Below are 20615 nucleotides of genomic sequence, written 5' to 3' on the forward strand. Positions count from 1 at the left end.
TCTCTGCTCTCTGTGTCCATTCACTGTGCGCTCTTCCACGTTTTTTTGCTTGTCTCCCTTTTGTTGCGTCACCTTCCTGAGTCGGCTCTCTGTGGCACTTGCGAGCTGGGCGGTACTCCACAGTGAGCAGATGAGCCCGCCTTCACAAAGAGGCCCCAGGACGTGAACCCAGGGCCTCCCATATGGTAGACGGGAGCCCAACTGATTGAGCCACAGCCGCTTCCCTACTCCAGTACTTTTTGAACCCACCTCAGAATGGTTTTCACCACTTTACTAAATAGCTTTGATAAGATCACCAACAATCCTCACCTTGCCAAACACAACTGCTACTTCTCAGTCTGCAATTCCCAGGCTCCTCAGCAGCCTGGACATTACTCATTCTTTCCTTTATAATGCCTTCTTCTCCATGGGTTCCCCACCTGCCTCACTGGCTGTACATCTTCCACCCAACCTCACAAAGTTGGGGGGTTCCTGTGAGCTTAGTCCTGGGACTGTGCCTCTACTCTCTGTACACTCAATTCATTTCCAAAATAACCACCTGAGGTGCCAGGGATTTGATACCATCTTCTTGATTATGCCTCCAAACATGTATATCCATCCCCGATCTTGCCCACCTAGTTGAGCCTGGCCTATCCAACTACCTACTTGACATTTGTACTTTTAATACACAGTAGTGATAGAAGCAGAAGTGGAAAGAAAGGCCAAATTGCATCTTTTGATGATATCTCTTTTACATAAAACAATATATATAGGGAGGGTTGGATGTGGTTCTAAGGGATTTTAGGTTTTCCATTTCTCATTCTAACTGAATAAAAAATGGATAATCAGCGTATACCTCAGAACATTAATAGTTTTCATACTAAGAAAATTGAGTAATGGGAGGTGGGAGAAATCCCAGCTCCATCCAGGTGAGAATACGGAGATAAACCGTGCTTGCCCACATCAGGTCTCTTCTAAATCCCAAGTTGACAATGGAGAGGATTTCACCACCCCCCAGTACCTGCACACCTGCTCTTCTCTGTCTCCCCTCATTTCAGTTGACTATACCATTATCCATTCTGTCTAATCAAGCTCAAAAGCAGTGAAGTTTACTCTGAAAACCGAAGGCTACCTAATCATAAATAAATTCTATGAGTAATTCCCTGGGCAGCTCTCCATGATATGCTGCTTCCGGTGGCCACCTGCTGTGGTTTAAGCACATGCCCCACCTGCAGGCTCCGTCAGGTCACAATCCTGGCTGAGTGCTGGTTTACCACTTACTGGCCACGTAACCTTGGCCAAGTCACCTGGGCTCGCTCAAGTCTCTGTTCTTCATCTGGAAAATAACTATAAAGATGTACTTGCCTGACCTCCCCCTCAGAGTCTAAAATAATGCACATGAAAGAACCTTGTAAACTCTCAAGAAATCATCCCTCAACATAAGGGACCCAACTCCCAGCCCCTCCCTGCCCGAGGAGGCCCTTCTCACTAGATCGCCTCCTCAGAGCCGCCCGCCAACTCCTGCTGGTAGAGCCTCCTCGCCCCCATCAGCTATTCTCTAGTGTAGTGCCCTGTTAATCTCTGCCATTGACTTTTCATCACCTTAATTAGATTATTTATCATCTGTGCCACCACTAGGATGCAATGCTGGCCCCAGTGAAAACAGGAACTCTGTGTGTCTTATTTATTCTTGTGCACTGCTCCTGAATACCATATGATGTCAAATAGTGAGTGCTCAAGAAAACTCATTAAATGAACACAATTTTAAAACGGGAAGTAAAACCAGTTCTATAAAATTAACATACCTTCTAAAATTACGTTTGAGTCTTCTACAACATTATCTGAAAAAAAAAAAGGAAAAACTTCTTACATTAGCTCACCTCCACAGAGATCCCCAAATTAACTCATACCCACACAGAGGCCTAAATTTGGCTCTTATTGACTGAGTTTTCTTAGAGAGATTCACAAGTATTTATATTGGAATATCAACTTTAATTTCTATTATAATGTACATCAAATAGGGTGATATTATTATCTCCAGTGACACAAAAGCTTGTATCATAAACAGAATAAATACATTGGCAATACCCAATTACTTTCTCAGTGACTTGAGAATTTCTTTAATATCTTACAGACCTAGTCTTTATTCCACAAGTTTAACAAATACTGGGGCCTGACTTGCAGGAAAGAGTTGCACAGAGAAAAATTTACCTGAAATTTCTATCCTTTCGTTTTCTGAAGGTTCATACACTATAAAATAAACAGAAAAAAATTACCCTTAAGTGTTGTGTAACTTTCACAGTAACACAAATGTGACCACACTCTGCGCCTCGGATCTCAGGGACTTAGTCTCTGGGAAGGGCAGGCTACAGAGGCAGGAGGTGGAAGTTGGGTCTGGAGTAAAAGGGGCCTGGGGTCAAATTCTAGGTCAGCCTCTTAGCCGTGAGATAGGATAATTATACAGACTTCCTTTCTATAAAATGAGTAAAATAACAGTTCCTGCCTAATCACCTGTTGGGAGGATTCATTCATTTGTCTTACTCCCCGGGGCACTGAATTTCCTTTTGCAATTTTCTGCATGTCTGGGGTGGAGCTTCTGAGTCAACTAAAGCGCTACCCTGCTTATCACTCCAAATCCAAGTTTTCACCAGGCCAGTGCACCCTGAGGAACAACTCACATCTTTCACCCGGGACAAATCCTGCGCTGCCAGCCCCTGAGAATCAGGCTCTACCAGCAGGCTGGTGAGTCCCATTGCCCTGACCTTGGCCCACAGCCCATTTCTCCTCTTACTAAGACACCGGCCTTACTGCTTCCCCACTGCTCTGCACAAGGGAGGGCTTCGGCGGACCTCTCTGTGCCCCATGGGTGCGAGCTTTCCCAGGCACTCTGATCCCTGCTTTTTCTGTCTTCCCACATTGCCTCAAATTTTCTGGCATGCTAAAAGAAACTTTCTTATTTCCTTACACGGTTATAAATTTGTTCTTTTTAATTCATTTAACAACAAAAAAGTTTAAGCAGTTAGTATGACTCAGGTGTTATTGCCAGTCTTGAAGACTAGCAGGTAATGATTTTTCCCCTTCCCCTCCCACCCTGCTGTTTTTGCTGTCTGTCCATTCGCTGGGTGATTTTCTGTATGTATTTTTCTTGTCTTCTCATTTTTTCTCCTCTAGGATTCACCGGGATTAGAGCCTGGGGACCTCTGATGTGGAGAGACGTTCCCTATCACTTGCGACACTTCAGTTCCCGGTTTCTGCTGCGCTTCACCTTGACTCCCCTTGTCTCTCTTTTGTTGCACCATCTTGCTGCGTGGCCCACTTGTGCGGGCACTGGCTCACCAAGTGGGCACTCGACTCGCCACAGGGGCGCTTGCATGAGCACTCGGCTCACCACACGGGCACTCGGCTCACTGCGTGGGCGCGTGGTGAGCCAGGCGGGCACTGGCTCACTGCAAGGGCACACTGTCTCTTTTTCTTTTGTAACCAGGAGGCCCCAGGGATCAAAACCAGGTCCTCCATATGGTGAGCAGAAGCCCTATCACTTGAGCCACGTCTACTTCCCAGGTAATGATTTTTAACACATCCTTTTTTGTCCTTTCTAATGACATTTAGAAGATGGAGGAGCAGTGCATGTGTGCTCATTGCCACCCTGAATCCCCAACATTTAAATAAGCTCAAGTCTCTACTGACTTAAAGCAACTAAAAATCCCCTTCTTGATCCTGCTTCCCCTTGTCCTCTCTCACCTCTATATCACATCTGTTTCTTCGGAGTTATATGCACTCGCTGTCTCATTTCCTCACTTCCTCTCCTCACCACACTCCAGTCTGTCTTAAGCCCTGATGTCACCACTGGAGCACCCCTTTTAATCTAGTGGGCATCTTGTAGCTCTTACTTTACATGGCTAGCAACACTTCTTCCTTTTCCAAACCTACAGTACCTGGACTTCAACATGACCATATTCTCCTCTCAATCTTCTTTATCACTTGATCCTTGTCTTACCACGCACACGCACCACACTCTCAAGACTACCTACCACTTTCCAGGTACCCTTCCCCTTGCCTGGTCAATTGCCCTAACATTCAACTCAAACTTCAGGAGAGCCTTCGCCAGCCCTGCAAACTAGGCAAGGTCTCCTTATTATATACCCTCATTGTACAATGTACTTATTCTCCACAGCACTTACCACAATTGTAATAAAATACTAAATTAAAATTATTTAATTTCTATCATCCTGCTAAAATATAAGGTCCATGAGAATACGGACCATGTACAAATACACACTAGATTTGCTCTGGTGCTAGAGATTTTGGACACAGATACTAAATGAATATCTAGAGTATAAATAAATTAATTAGGTTTAAAGACTTAACTGTAGCTTCCCAAGTACACCTGGTACATTCCAGGATATCTGCTCTGGAAAGTTGGTTCCCTCTACAGCTCTATCAAATCACATGTTTACAGGGTTCTGAAGTACAGAGAGTTTAATACAGAATATATTCTGTTCTTTCACTGAAAACTGGCTTTGTTTTCACCCTACTTTCACGTTTATTTGGTCACTTGGCTTCCCTAGGTTGTTTTCTCAGTTTCTACAAAGTTATCTTTTTGTCATATAGTGACAATTTCTTTGTTCTATTAGATCTATTTTGTTTGAAGAAGTTTATGTTCTATGGCCAAACTCACTAAATTTTCATATCTCTTGGGTTATATTTATTACCCTTGGTTAAAATTTTAAATTACATTATGATACTGTACATATGAAAAGATATTTAATTTACAATAACCTTTTTTGCATGGTATCTAATTTTATACTCTTTCAAGTAGGATTTTAAAGTTCTCTACATGTAGCATGCACACTGCACTCTATACATGTTCTTTCCAGTATGTTTAGAAAAACACTAAACTGACTGGCAAAATTTAGATAACTTTCTCAAATACCACCTATGTATGCAACTTTTAATTTCCAAACCCTATTTTCTCCTCCAAATTCAAAATTGAAAAGAATATCTACACGCAATTTCAATGGCTAACTTCTTTAATTTCCTATTTAAACAAACAAAAAATCAGATACAACCCTGGTTTCTTCCAGTAGTATCAATCAAATCCCATTAGAAATAGCCAGTGTGGGGGGTGGTCTTAGCAGGGTTTCTAGTCCTAAAAGAACAGTCTTAATAAATTAGCCTATCAGGTCTACACGCAGCCACTCCTGATTTTCTTCCATTGAAATCTGCCAGCTCTCATGAGATTACCCTCCACTGTTATTCATATTTGAATTCCAAGCCCTAAAACTGTCTAGGGCATAGAAAGACCTTTATACACAGATCAATCACTACACGTCTCTGCATACTTTTTTGCTTTATACCCAAAGTTATACCCAAGAGATTCCTTTCCTTCTATAGTTATCGTTGCAGACACTGAAATAACAATGGTATATCACTGGCTCTATCATGCTTAGTGACATGATGTTGAGCAAATTATTTTTGTTCTCTGAAACTCACTTCTCTCATCTGGGAAACAGGGAAAATATAATCCATTACATGGCATCCAATAAAACAGCATGTGAAGTGCTAATATTGAAGGGGCGCTAATATTGACTCTGATGCTGCTCATGCCACAAATGTGCCAGAACCGTTTTCTTCATACTATCTTTAGGCCCAGAATCCTATTACTTCTGTATATTCTCATTTGTGGCAGACAAGTCATATTTACCAGAGGATGGGGTTAATTTGTAGAAACAGCTAGAGTGGTTGAACTCTTAACTAGTTGTTCAAGCAGCAGATAAATTTTAGTCGAAAGACTAAATAATTTGTAAATGCTTCCTAAGGTACCTTGTAAAGAGTTTGAGAAATTATTTAGGCACTGGAGAAGTCACTGGAATAGGGAAACAATCTCCCCAAGTGAAGTATTTAAAAACTGCCATTCATTTGGATGTTTTAAGTTATGATGTGTATAGCCTAAAACATTATTCTCCATACTCAGTAGTCAAAATCTTGCTAGATTATGAAACAAATAGGTTACTTAAGGTTAAGCAGCATTTTCAAACCTGATTCATCATAGTCTTGGTATGTTACATCATCTGCAAAAAAAGGAAGAATAAAACCAAAAATAAGTATTACATGAGTCATTTGGTGTAACCACTTAGCTAAAAAAGGACCTTAATCCCAAATACAGAATTCTGCTCCTTTAAACATTTATGTCTGCACAGCCAGTGATAAATAAATGACCCTTCCAGAAGCAATTAAAAGAAAGGCAGGTACATTATTTTCATTGAAATTCCTCAAATTGGCATAAACAGAAGTAGCATTAGGTAGTAACATCCTGGTTTGCTGTGGCGGCAGTGGTACATGAGATGAAATAGGAAAGCATGAAATTCTTCCTCTTAATTTGTTACAAGGCAAAAGGTCACCTTAGAATTACTTGACGCCTTTGAAATGAAAATCACTGTGTAATCATAACATTGCAACTGAACAGCATTAAGTAGCATTAAAAATTTAATAAAAACATCCATCTAATACCTGCATCCTGGTGCAGCTGCTCACCATCTACTTCTGGTTCACTGGAATCTAAAAAGAAAAAATAGATACTTTGGTCAAACACAAAGAAATCTTTAAAGCCTTCCAGACTCCACTCTGTAAGATTCACATAATTCTAATCCCCACAACCTTGTAAGATAGGTATTACCATCTAGGAAAGTTTAAGCTGAGCAAAGTTCCACAATTTGCTTGATAAGTCACAAAGACAGAAAGCGGCAGACCTTGGCTCTGCCCCCCTCTCTCTCTACCACATCGTATTGCCTCTTAAACACCGAACATCTCCCCCAGAAGCCTGCCAACAAGGACTACAATCTCTATGGTGGTTTGAAAAACATCTCTTTTCCCCCCGTAATTCTTCCATACAATATTTAACTATTATTCAGAAATTGCTATAAATATCTGGGAATGAAAAAATGACTGAGTACTATAAAGAGTTTTCTGATTTCCATAAAGAATCAGTGAATAGTCAGTCCTGGGCTAAAGTGGCCTTGGCCAACACTTTAAACAGAAAAAGAGGTATCAATAATCTTAATAGTCACAAACCTGGATTTTCCTCTTCATACAATATCTCTTCTATATCCTGATTATAGTCCTGTGAAGCTATAAATTAGGAAATAATTAGGAAATTACAGCTATGGTTCAATTAAGAAGAATCAAAATAGACATCCAGAACAGAGAAAACAATTTCTAGGGGGTAACAGAAATGTACGCTCAAATCATAATGGTGTCCAAACTTACATTCACTCATGAAACAAACAGGCACTAACTGTGCTAAAAGCCAAGTACAAAGATGAATAGTCTCATCATTTGTAGGTTTATAATCAAACCACAAAATAGTGGGGCAATATTCTTATTTAATTTTTTGGAAGTTTAACAATATTCAACAAAACAAAATTGAGAGAGAGGGTGAGAAAGTGAGGGAGAAAAAGAGAGAGAGATGGGGGAGAGAGAGGGAAAGAACCATGCAGGCGAACTCTGCACCATTCCGCTCCAGCTCCATGCGCATATGCTGCGGGGAGCGCCTGGGCGAGGCAGCTCCGACTTTCCTCTCCCCTGTAGACGACTTTCCTCTCCCCTGTAGACGCAACACTCAAGTACTTCCGGTGGAGTGTGCTCTCCCAGAGTGGAGTGCATTTCTAGTGTTTACAGATACATATTTCTGAATACGAGTCCTAAATTCAAGCCAGCCCCATCACATGGTCCTCGAGCATGGAAAGCATGATCTATTCCAACACTGGAAGAAAAACTGGCACCACAGCTCACTGAAAGGCAATGCATCAGTTTCTGGCGTGGCCTTACCTTCTAAGGGACATGTGAAAATACACAATATTAAGCGTTCATTGACTTTACAATTTAAGGCTGCAAAGGTGCAACTGCACTGTATCATTTAATCCGACTACTGGAAATTCATCCTCAGGAACAATTCAAAAGCACAAAAACTGTATTCACCAAGATGGATAGACAGATAGCTAATCTTTTTACAGGAAAAGACCCATTTTAATCAAAGAAGACTAGTACTTAAATCTCACCTGGCTCTTCCACGTGGTAACTATCCTCAGTTTCTGAAAAAATAATATTAGTATCAGTATTGCTATTTTCACAAAATGATATGTGAATATATACTGTATAGACTCTGCAAATATTCTGTATATTTTTAATCTGTTTATTATTTTTATTTTAAAAGCATATAACTATTAAAATAAAACATGAATGTATCATTTAGACATCTGCTAAAACTCCTTCTCTCTCATTCGGTGCACATTTCATAGCGTTTTACATATTCTCTTATTTGTGCCGTGCAACAAACCCAAGGCTGAGAGATGCCACTGCCTGGGCTAAAGAGAGAGGTGGATTTATTCAGAGTAACAGTAACCAAGGCTTAACTAAGAATGGAGCTAATTTCGAGTCCACTTCACATTCTCCTGCGGTGTTCTATTTTCCAGACAAGCCCTACTGCTTTCTAAACCACAAGTACTGTCTATAGGTGGGAAACACCAATGAAGAAAGGAGGAGACTTTGTAAGATTGGGGAGCTAAAGGGTAACTGTGTTGACAACACAGCCCACATACCCCTAACAGCTAAACGCTGCAATCATACGAGGCTTGCCTTCTCATCGCTGTGGTTTATTTTATTTAACAGATATATGAAGGTAGAATGCTTTAATTCTAAAGACTTTCAAAAGGCAACTTTTAAGTTCAAACTGATCATGCAAAGCATGGTATGATGTGAACCACAGGAAAAAATAAAAAGCAACAGTCTAGCCAGGTTTTTCCTCAACCCTGGCTGAACCTTAACATCACCTGGGAAGATTTTTAAAAATATCCGTCCTTGTGGTCTCACAACCCACAACCCAGACTTTCTGATTCACCTGATACAGGGTGGGGCACAGGCATTGTTTTAAAAAAATTCCAGGCTAGCTTAATTGTAGTCACAGCTGAAAACTATTTAAGATGTTCATCTTATCATCTTATGTGTGCCTTGTTCTTACAAGATCCTGTCTCTGAATCCATGAATTCAGAGACATCCTACCTTCACTAGCACTACAGATTTGATCTACTGTCTGCTTCTCAGTTCTGTCTACCTCCCTGAATCTTACCTAGTGTTAGCTAATCTTGAACCCTGCCAGGCACCTCTTGCTCAGGTCTTTTGTGGCCTGTCGTACCAGGGTGTTGCACAACCAAATGCTCCAAAGACTATTATACAGAATAAAGAATCATGTAATGTGGTTAATTTTGTGTGGGTATTATCAATGATTTCCCCCCAATTTCAGCAGTGAATTTTCTTTCATTACTTTTTAGAATTGAAACATGCATCTTAAATAAACAACAAATCATTAGTACTTAAAGTAAAAAAACATAATTTATATTTTCATATATTTTAAATAAAATTACATAATTCAGTCAGAGTAGAAAACGTGTAGTTTAAAACCTTTCAAGAAGTTATCAAGGTCTTAACGGACTACTTTAAGGAAAAAGGAGAGAGAATAGCAGAAGAACAAAGCATGTGCACTTAATTTAGCAGGGCGTCATAGAAGAGTGGTGGTCTCACATTTTAAAGTATACATGAATTGAAAAAATGTTCATCATCACAGAAATTACTTCTCTATAGGTCAATAGTAAATCAGCCTTTCCATAAAGCTGACTCAAATATTTCTTCAGTTGTTTGAATTTCTTATGACCATTGGCATCCTAAAAGTAGAATAACACACAAGTAGTTTGCTGAATTATTTCACTTACTTCTGGAGAAAAAAAATTATATTTTCTGAGAGTTTCCTTGACTCAAATTCAGTATCCTTATTTTAGGAAAAGTTCATTTTAAGTGAAGTTTTTAGCTTCAACTTAAAATTATTTTAGGCACTGTAGCAGTGTGATATAATTATAAATTCCAAAAATAGATACTGGATTATGTTTGTAAACTCGTCTGTACCTGGGCATGACTGAGTTATGATTAGAGCTTTGACTGGACCACATGAGTAGGGTGCTGAGTCCCACCCCTTGGTGGATGGGGACTCACAGATAAAAGGCACAGCAAAGGACAGAGTTGGGGGTTTTCAATGTTGGAGTTTTGATGTTGGAGTCTGATGATGAAGTCTTAAGCTGGAGCCCCAGAAAGCAAGCACAAAGAGGAAAGAGAAGCCAGCCCTGGGAAGAGAGGAACCCAGGAAGCCTGAACCCTGGCAGACATCAGCAGCCATCTTGATCCAACACGTGGAAATAGACTTTGGTGAAGGAAGTAACCTGTGCGTTATGGCCTGGCAACTGCAAGCTCCTACCCCAAATAAATAACTTGTATAAAAGCCAACAGGCTTCCGGTATTTTGCATCAGCACCCCTTTGGCTAACTAATACAGGCACAAATTAAATATTGGTCTTAAAAGGATTTAAGAAAAATGTCAGTAATTATAAATTTCCTATTGTATTTTATGGCTAAAAAAAAAAACTGCCCTACCTTCATGAAATGTTCCCGTTTCTAGGTTCTCGAATTTATCATCTCCATCCCTGGCTGTAGGGAAATCTTCATCTTCCGGTCGCTGTTCTCTTGTGGGTTCCTCATCTTGTTGTTGTAGGTCCTCTCCTTTAACAATGGCAATGAGACAAAGTCACAGCAGTCTGTAGTCAGGGTCCACAGGCAGCAGCCCGCCTAGACACAAGCCCACTGGAGCGGCTGCCCCCCCCCCCCCCCCCCGCTGTTGCCAGGGACTTCCACCGCCCTCCTCTGGGCAACTCATCCGAGAGAACAGGCTCCCACTAGGACCGGGCTCCCGAAGGACTACTGTACTCCCAGAACCGAGGACCACGCAGAGTCCTAGGAGGGGCTCATTAAATATTTTAGGAATGCATGAATCAATGAATTACTGATTGTTAGTATATTTGCCCTTTTCAGAACAAAGGACACTCTATGACCTTTCATTGAGAACTGACACAAACTGCCAGGTAACAACTCTAAATGACTACACAAAAGTTCTACAGCAGAGAACAGCTAACCACATCCCTAAACTTTGTGCTAGGTATCAACTGCACACCTGCATTAGACTGTGAGCCAAAGGTTCCTATTGTTAGCCTTTAAGTTATGCAAAGATGTCCATTTTCTCAAAAAGATTAACTGTTATAATGTGTAGATGTTAGATATGGTGCTCTACTACAATGGATTTAGCTTGTCATTGTGCTATAAAAAATTCTCCCAACAGTAATCTGATGTGGTTTCAATCAGTTTTTCTTTCATAGACTCTAATCTTCAGTGACTTGAACTCCATGGAGCAGGACAGTGTAGTGGTTAAGAGTGTGGGCTCTGGAACGCATGACTGCAGATACAGTCTCTTGTACACCAAGCTGTGTGACCCTGGGCAAATTACTTAACCACTCTGTGCCTAAAATTTCTCTTCTGGAAAATAGGAAGAATAAGAGTACTTCTTCACAGATTGTTTGGAGAACTAAGGCATTTAAAAAATGCACAGCCCCTAATAAGTATTCACACATAATTTTATGATTATTACTGACTACTATTACTGTAATCAGAATAATAATATTACTATTTCCACTGCTACAACCACTAAATGGCAGGTTCGCTTATTACTCTGCCTTTAGTGTGGTATGAAGATATCCTCAAGTATGAATAAATTTTGTAGGTCTATTTATTTCTAGTTATTTGTTTTCTATCATCTCATTATGGCCTGCTGTATTGTTTCTTCTCATCTCAGATTTTCTGCTGCTTAACAAACCAATTACCAATTCTAATTCTGTCACTATTTTTTCTTCCTACCATATTCCTTTTTCTTACTCTCCATTCGCTCTCTCCAGTACCATTTTATGGTTTTACATTAGCAGAATTTAGCTGGTGCAGCTGTCACTCTTCAGTGGAAGGTCAGCTCTCAGGAGGGACACTAAGCCAGCACGGGCATCGCCTCTGGGTTCCTGTGCTCAGCCAGGGACAGAACGGGAGGATGAAAGGCAAACAGGCGGCACTTCCCGAGGCCTTCCTAGATTCTGTTACACCAACCGAAGAGGTAGTATTAGCCCCCTTTAAAAAGATGAGGAAATCGGGGTGCTTTGCTTAGCACACAGGTGATAAACGGCAGCTGTGAGGTCTGAACCCAGGAATGAAATACAGGGAGGGGCCGTCCCGGAGGTGGCAGTGAGGGAGTCTGTTCCAGCTGACAACGATGGCTGGGCTAGAGGAAGTGACAGGGAGGAGAAAGAGCCAGGACCAGGGAAGGCACAGCCGGGACAGGCCATCTCAGACACGAGTTACAGAGGAGTGGGACAGAAGCAGGAAGCTCCAAGTGGATGCAACTGCAGCTGTCATGGCAAGAGAAGCTGGCGATGGCCGGTGCTCTGGAGGTGCAGGGTGTGTGCTGGAGACAAAGCCGGCAGCACTTGCTGACAGGCTGGATGTGAGAAGTAAAGAACAGAGAGAAATCAAGGAAACTCCCAGGTTTTTGGCTTAAGCAACTAAGTGAATGGGCAAGCCATTAACTCCAATATAAAAGATAGGGGTACGACCACATTTTTTTCATGAGGGCAGGAACTGTGAGATGCAGAGGAATCAAATGTTCTCTTCTAAGTCTGTTTCCAGTACATTTAAGCCTGAGATGCCCAAAAAAGCACCCAAATGGAAATGTCAAGTATGCAGCTGGATGAACCTGGTGTTAGGTGAGAGGGCAGGGTTGCAAGTACATAATCAGAAGTCACCAGCAGAGAATATTTAAAATCAGGGATTATAAGTGATTTTGTAAGGAGAAAGTCTCAAAAAGAAGAGAACAGATGCAAAAAAGCATGGGTGGTAGACCTGATTCCTCCCTCTTTTTTCTGGCTTCCCCCACACACCTGCCCAGATCTCCACCTCACCTTTGCACTTGCTCCATCACCACCTTCGGCTAAATTTAGTTTGATTAACCATCTCAATCAGTACAACCTCCTGCTGTGCACTTGGGTCCCTCCACCTGCTTTTCGAGCTGTGGATGGGACACAGCACTCCTTAACCCCCTTCGGAGATTTCAATCCCTCTTGGAATCAAGTAAAGATACAGACGGAGCCCTTTCTCTCCTCACTCTCCACCTACACACAGTCGGTGCTGGCCATGCAGGAGCACTCCCGGATCCTCAAGGTAAGGGCTCTCTGCCTGTCGCTTTCAAAGGTGCCGTGTTGTACAGCATCCTCAGCTTCTAACTGAAAGTGTCATTTCCTCCAGAAAACCTCCTCTAACCCCCACATCCAAGAAACACCCCACACTGCCCTGTGCTTCACCATCACACCGTTCATCTCATCATGCTGAAATCACTTATTTACTTAGACTGCATCCTCCTTGTATTAGGTTAAAAAAGAAGGTGCAGGATGGGAAAGCCTGGGTTTGCTCAGGTAGGCAGATATGTAATAAAGGCAAGTAGGTTTCCTGTCTGAGAAGCAGCCAGTAATGAAAGGTCACCAGCTCCCAGAGATGTAACGCCATCAGCAGACAGCTTCAAGGCAGTGTCCACTGGTCTCAACAGAGCATCTGCATGAGACTTTACACTCAACCCCAAGACCCTTAACACGGGATAAAGTGTGGCTAGAGAGGCTGTTTAGTAGGCCAGGTAAAGCTCAATCTGTCCGCTTTTAAGAGACACATGCATTTTCCCCTTTAGGACTCTGGACCACACCAAACCACCAGGAATATGAGAGTGCCACAGTCTTCTGCCCCGTCAAAGCTCCTTCCTGAGTTACATTTTGGTGTTAAGCCCTCTGCTGTTATCAAGGCACACAACAAGAAAAAACCATATAAAACCCTAAGACATTTATCTCTAGAGTCTCATTTAATACTCTTTATAAAGAACTTCACTTGAGAAATTTTCATGGAGGGAGGGGGAGTCCTCATATTTGCTGAGTAACCAGCATGGTTTTTCCCCCCTCTTTCAATGGAACTATAAACTGAAAAGTTCCTCTCTTTTTGCTTTGGGCCAACTAGTCAAGCAGGATGCAAAATCTGAGGGTCTACTCGGGCACCTGGACAGCCCTATACAGCTTGCTCAGTTGTGTTCTACTCTCCTACTCCCTGTTCTTTCCTTCTCTTCTTAGTGCTCCATTTGGTCTCAATTTCTTTATTCTCACTTATCCCTACCATTACTTTTTTAGATGCATGCAACAAGCTTTTTTTAAAAAGACATGGGGTATATATAAAATAAACCGAGTGCTATTTCAGAAATAATACTTGCCTTCATAACTTTGACTAAAAGTTCAAAATCAAAAGCTATGACTCAACATTTTTAAATTTTAAAATAATGTCCAAGTCATTTTATATAATTAAACATTATTTTAGTAACTCATAACAAAAGAGTAAATTTTAATTCATACCATGTTCTCTTGGTATCATTTCATGGAGAAGAGACTGTATTTGTTCTTTCAATTCATCTTCGATGTCCCGGTGTTCTAAAATAATTACAGAACATAATTAAGTAGAAAATTTCTTAACATTGATTTGGAACTCAAACATAAAATATGACTTTATGTATACACATTAAAATGAATATTTGGCTGATAAACTAGACATCTTTATCATATCAGTTTACAGATTACTTTTTTTTACATTGGCAAATATGGTATTTAATATTTATTTTGTAAGCAAATGTAAATGTTAACAGACTTATCCTTAAGATTTTGTAAAAAGCTAATCTGAGTGCAGCTTTTTTCTTTAAAAATAAAAGGCTCACTCAGCAAAACGACACTCTCTGGTTTCTAATTAACACAATTCATGATAACGACAGAATAAAGACATTTAAAGATTAGTAACAAACTTAATCAACCCTCAACTATTAGTATCCTATTAAGGATAATAAATACCTAAACTTTTTTTTAAATTAAACTTTTAAAAGCATTTATTCACATTATAAAATGTTAACATGCAAGAAATGGCAAACCTTTTACAAAGGAAAGTACAAGAGAAATAAAGATAAAAATGTGAAAGATAAGGAGAAGAAAGATTAAAATATGTGGCCAACCCGTATCTTTACTCATTCCTGATGACTGGGGATGGCCAAAATTGGATGAAATACTTTCAGCAGTTAAGAGGCCTGAGGAGAGACCTATATTATAACTGACAAACCTTTCATCTTTGGAGAGCCCCATCTGACAGGTTACTACAGATTAAAGTAAACGTAAACCACAAAAGTAAGCAACATTGACAGTGACATTCTGACAACACAGTGCTTATCAGATTATCAGACTTAAACATCACACAATGAGTAAGAAGTTATGGTTACATTGACACTACTATAAATTTCTAACAAACATAATCCATGTTTAGTGAGAATGAAAGTAACACTAGACTGGGTATGATAAATGCTGTCATATGAAATAATGCCTATGAAATCAGTTATGTTGAAAAGCTCATCTTCAGTGACAAAAACAGAATAAGTTAATTTGAACTTCTGGCAGGAAAGAAAATTAAATGCAATATCTATTATGCCAATCACACTACAAAACGGTTTCTAAAGCACAAATAATGCTTGATATTTTTGTAGATGTTTATAGTTCACAAATCATTTTTACATGCAGTGTCATATAATTATAGAAGAGTCCTCCCTCCTCATTTCTCATAATGCCCATGAAAGCTTCCTAACTGGGTTCCCAGTTTCACAACCGCTGAAAGCACCCTGGAAAGGGGATAAAATAAGAGTTATGCAACACAGGATGGGTGTGCACTCATTCCTTTAATTAAATCTTAAATGCCTTCCTTTGTTCTATCTTATAAAAATCTAAGCTCCTTGGAACAGAATGTAAGAGTTCCACAACCTGGCCCTCACACACTTCTCCAGAATCATCTGCTGCCTGCACTGGCTTTGGACCTGGCTGTTTCACCTTTCCATGGTTCTTTCCGATGGAGAGAGTTGGTAGAGGCAGAAGACAGACTGCAGTGGGTAAAGAGTAAATGGAAAATAAAGTGAAAAACAAGATCCTTTTCTCAAAAACTGGACTAGTGGGAGCAGATGTGGCTCAAGCAGTTGCGCGCCCACCTTCCACATGGGAGATGCCAGGTTCAGTTCCCAGTAAACAAACAAAAAGACCAACTTGGGGAAGCCAATGTTGCTCCATGGCTGAGCACCAGATTCCCACATACAAGGTCTGGGTTCAATTCCCAGCCCTAGTATCTCAAAAAAAAAAAAAAAATTGGACTAGCACAGTGAGGAAAGGGCAGAAAGAAAGAACTGAAGGGGCTGAGGGGATTTTATTTTAATGAGACACATGTAACTATATTTATATCATAGGTATGATGGCATCAGAGAAGAAAGAGAAAGACCTACTTACATAAGAGAAAAGTTGAGAAGGCAACATTTAAACCAAAACAAATACGGAGAAGTGGAGAAGGATATGGACTGATAATGAACTGATGGATTAGGAAAATAACATAAGTCATTTGCAAAGAATAATATTAACAACAAAAAGAGTGAAAGCAAATATCAAGGCTCTTCAGAGTAGGTGTCTGCTTTTACACAGGTCTTTAAATTCCAAATCTATTTAGTGCAAAGCAAAATTTGAGGTGCGAAATCTGAATACACATTTAAATTATAAAACTAAAAAAGAAAAATTACTCCCAGTTTTGGAATCACTCCAAGTTTTGGAAGGTGGACATGATCATAGCAACTCTAAAGTTATAGGAAAGACAGTAAATTTCCCTGAGTTTATGATTTGAACGAATAACAAAAATCAGATCTTAAAAAGAAGAAAGGAGAAACAAATACCCATCAGTACAAAGCAATAAAATGAGCCAAAATGTCATTTTGACCCAGTACTTAAATTGCCAGTAAATGTGTTCTACCTAATACTTCCAATAGGTGGCAGAATGAGACCAAATTTCTTGAGTACTGTGTGAATGAAGTATTTGCAGAAACAAGAGTGCTTTATAATAAATACTGTAGCGTAAAATAGTAATTGTAGACCAAGATTTCATTTGCCAATTTGTCTTAAAACCCCCAGGATTTTCCAACCTGTGATTCACAGGCCTGTGCATGACCAGGGAGATATTTGAAGAGGAGATATTTGAAGAGATCTATGAATTTGTCTAGAAGCAAAACGGACTTCAGAGACCATCATGCGGAAACCATATTCAAAAAGACTGGGAACCCACTGCATCTGCTGTTAAATAATGTGTCTATGTATGAGAAAGTGAACAGTGTCTATTTTTACATTCAGTGTAAGATGGTACAGGAGTGCTGGAACTGGAAGCAAGAAACAGCCTTATTTAGAGTTCATGAAGTTCCTAGCTGTGTTGTCGGACAAGGAGCAACCTTCTCTGCCTCAAGTTATTGATCTCAAAAATGAGAATTATGGTCCTATGTAAATTTTTACTAGAAAATAGGTCAACCATAAAATCTAAGAAGGAACTGTATTTCATTTATTCCACACCCAAAGTGACACAACGGGTGGGTAACAGGATTCTGTTAAGCCAGGCACTGGAGTCAGGGGGAGGTCAGTTTACCTGAGGTCAGCTTACCTGCATGTGAGGTCAGCTTACCTGCATGCACTGGAAGCTCCAGCTCCTCCTCCGCCTGCAGCTCTGCCTCTTCCCCCCGTATTGTGGGCTCTGAATCAGCTCTTTCTTTAAGGCCTGCATTTTTATTCACATAGTTAACTTAAGCTTTTTTTTTGGTACACATTAACTCAGGAAAAATAATATTCTCAAGCATTTAGTTCATCCAAGTAATTCAACGTTCCCAATACTAGATACTAGATGAAGTTTTTATGTTTAGAATTTGAAGTAGGAAAAAAGTTAGCTACTTTTAATTTCATGTGGGCCTTTAGTATCTAACTTAATCTTCTGTTAAATAAAAAACAAGACAATCATTGTTAGAATGTTCATGAATCTCTAAATAGTTGTGTCTACACTTGCCAAAAGAAGTTCAGTTTGAGTTCAAGCTCCTCTTTTGTACATAAACATCAGATTAAGTGACTAATATAAATTCCCAAGTCCTGAAGTCTGTAGTTCAGCAGTGAAGATGCACTGGAGTTTCCTGTGCAGTCTTTGTGCACTCCGTATTTTGATTTATATGGAATTAGTCATTCTTCCTGAAAAACTACAAATTGCTAAAGATAAGAAGAAATCAGATATACCTCACTATTTACAATCTTCTCAAGTAATATTATTCTGTAACTATTAAAAATATGAAAAAATTTCCATTATTTTGTATCTTGAGGAAAATTTGACATCATGGTTAATTAAAATGAGAACTAAAGTCAAAATCTGTCATACTAAGTTAGCTTCTTGGTATATTATATGTGGAACATTAAAAGATATCCTCAATTAAATATAACAATTCAGGAAACTAAATTAGGCTCAGGAGTGTGATGATTCCATATACTGAATCCTGACCATCATCACCGCCTGGAGAATCCCATCCCTCAGGCTGTCCCTGGAGGGAAAGCACTTTGCATGACAATATTCATGTCAATTATCTTCTCCTACACACCTTTATACCACTCAATATACACATATAGTCTAGAAAATTCTCAGTTGACTGTCTTTTACTCTTCTGATTGTTTTTCTTTACCATTCCCTTTTCTATACCTCGTTTTTACCCTCATTGATGAAAGCATATTCCCACTTTCCTCTCCTAAATCATAAAAAGACACTGACACAGAAATACACAGGACCCAACCCTCTCAATTGTATTTCCTCTGGTTCCTTATTTCCAAATAGACTACCTCTACACCCAACCTAACGCTAGTAAAATGTACATCAAACCCACAGTTGTGTTCTACTCCTAGGTGACTTTTAACTATAGTTTCCCAAGGAATTGTGCCCAAGTACCCACAGATTTCACCTGTAGTTCAATTCCAGGTGGAGGGTAGGAAAACAGGAATGAAGGCCTGCTAATACAATGTATTCCAAAGTCAGGGCCGAAAAACACCCCTGCCCTTTCCCATTTAAATGATTCATTCTTACATCCTTCAACCGGTGATGGGAAAGGGGTGGAACTATTAGTTTCTAAATTCTGCTGAATGAATGGGGTAAACCTGCAGTCTTTAGAATTGGATTTTTAACTTGGAGCACCTCTGGTAACTCCTTTAGCACAGAAGGCACTTGAAGAACACTTGTGAAAGGGCTAAACACACTTGCCCTTCTACATGGCAAAGGAGAATCCCAGCAGGGCAAGAGTGGGTCACAGCTGTAGAGGTGGGGAAGTGGACTCATCAATTTCTCTACTGCTATTTATCAGACTCCTATCTATCCTCCCGCGTCCTTTGTTAAGAGCCACTGACCCCTGGGATCATCGCCTGGGATGGTCCCAGATTACGTGTTTGGACCAAGAGTATCTCAGTTTGAATGAAAAGTTGTATGGTCATCCTTCACAATCCCACATGTAAGGCGGCTCTCAAAGTGCTCCATGGGTCCAATAGACAAGAAAGTATTTTCCCACCAAGCAAAAAAGACTTAAACTGCCTGAAAATCCCATTCGTAATTACTGGGTTTTGGAAAAGGTTTCAATTGAAAAAAACTTCTCTAATGCTAAAAGTGAAAAATGCTAATATATCTATATTCAGACTCACAATGCCCTGCATATCTTTCCCTAAGACAACTGGGGATTGTCTCCAAAATGTAAATTGTAAAACGTGAACAATATCACAAGAGAAAGCAAAAGCATGTAACAGGAGAACACACCGAGATTGCTCTTCTTTCAATTCATACTGGCAGCTGGATTCTTAATTTATTGGTATCTGGCCCCGGCTATTTCCAGAGGTGAGATCAGCAAAGTTAAACTATACTGTCAACTCCTAAGAAGCCAAGGATGATGTTAATACCACTTCTTCCTTGGACCTGCATAAACTTAAAACTTGAACTGTTTAAAAACATTCTAGAATAACTCTTATCCTTTTAATTAGCCAGGTGAAAGAATTAGACCTATAAAGCGGTCTTTTTTTTTAACCATCAAAATTCATTTTGGTCCATAAATAAGTGTTCTCCAGAAAATAGTAGTAAAACCATGCCAAGATTTGAGGGAAAATGTAAAACAAAAATTTTAAAAGAAAAATAACCACAGAAAGTCAGTTCACAATAAAAGAAAAGGTTTTCAAACTGGATTTATTATGAGGCACAAATGAAAGGATGTAGCACTGAAATAAATATTTAAATGAATTTATGAAATGTGACGTATCTGTTTAGATGCTCCTGGAGCCGCATGTAACAAAACACCAACTCACAAGGGCTTGAGCAATAAGGAAATTTATTTTCCAACTGAACAAGGAGTGCAGAAGCAGGTGGCTTGGCTCAACACTGGCTTCATCCACAGGCCAGGAATCAGACGGCCTCTGCAGCAGCAGCAAGCTTCTCTTTCAGACAAGTCGAAATCCAGAAGCAAAGGGACCGCCTCTTGCTTTGCTTCTCTTAGGCTTCAGGAGATCTTTCCAAGAAGCTGTCTTCCCTTTCCGTTTTAATATTCAGAATCAGAACCCTCGTTCAGAAACCAATCACTGGCAAGAGGAAGAGAATGACAATATCCTTCGAGTATTATCTAGACTTGAGTGGGAATGCTGAGAGTCAATCAAAATGATCATCATAAAATTTGGAAAATAATTCCCTTAAAGCATACCTTGTTTTGAATTCTTTAGGCTCATGTGGTAAATTAGAAAATTTTTTAAAAGT

At 39.9% G+C, this 20615-nt stretch overlaps 1 protein-coding gene across 10 annotated transcripts in view; it reads right to left on the reverse strand.

Moving 5' to 3' along the window:
- The window catches only part of ASPH (aspartate beta-hydroxylase), a 219514-nt gene that overhangs the window by 142382 nt on the left and 56517 nt on the right, over nucleotides 1-20615 (reverse strand). For 9 of the 10 annotated variants that reach the window (XM_071207828.1, XM_071207827.1, XM_058275567.2 and 6 more), the window contains 9 exons: nucleotides 17490-17582; nucleotides 14333-14407; nucleotides 10455-10580; nucleotides 8037-8069; nucleotides 7051-7107; nucleotides 6490-6537; nucleotides 6018-6050; nucleotides 2191-2229; nucleotides 1785-1820 (listed from right to left, as the gene is read on the reverse strand). In XM_071207828.1, the coding sequence (XP_071063929.1) occupies nucleotides 1785-1820; nucleotides 2191-2229; nucleotides 6018-6050; nucleotides 6490-6537; nucleotides 7051-7107; nucleotides 8037-8069; nucleotides 10455-10580; nucleotides 14333-14407; nucleotides 17490-17582 (540 nt within the window). The remainder of the gene's footprint in view (nucleotides 1-1784; nucleotides 1821-2190; nucleotides 2230-6017; nucleotides 6051-6489; nucleotides 6538-7050; nucleotides 7108-8036; nucleotides 8070-10454; nucleotides 10581-14332; nucleotides 14408-17489; nucleotides 17583-20615) is intronic. The other variant, XM_058275570.2, reaches the window with a different exon arrangement.

This window comes from Dasypus novemcinctus, chromosome 14 (genome assembly GCF_030445035.2).
Source record: "Dasypus novemcinctus isolate mDasNov1 chromosome 14, mDasNov1.1.hap2, whole genome shotgun sequence".
Lineage (NCBI taxonomy): Eukaryota > Metazoa > Chordata > Mammalia > Cingulata > Dasypodidae > Dasypus > Dasypus novemcinctus.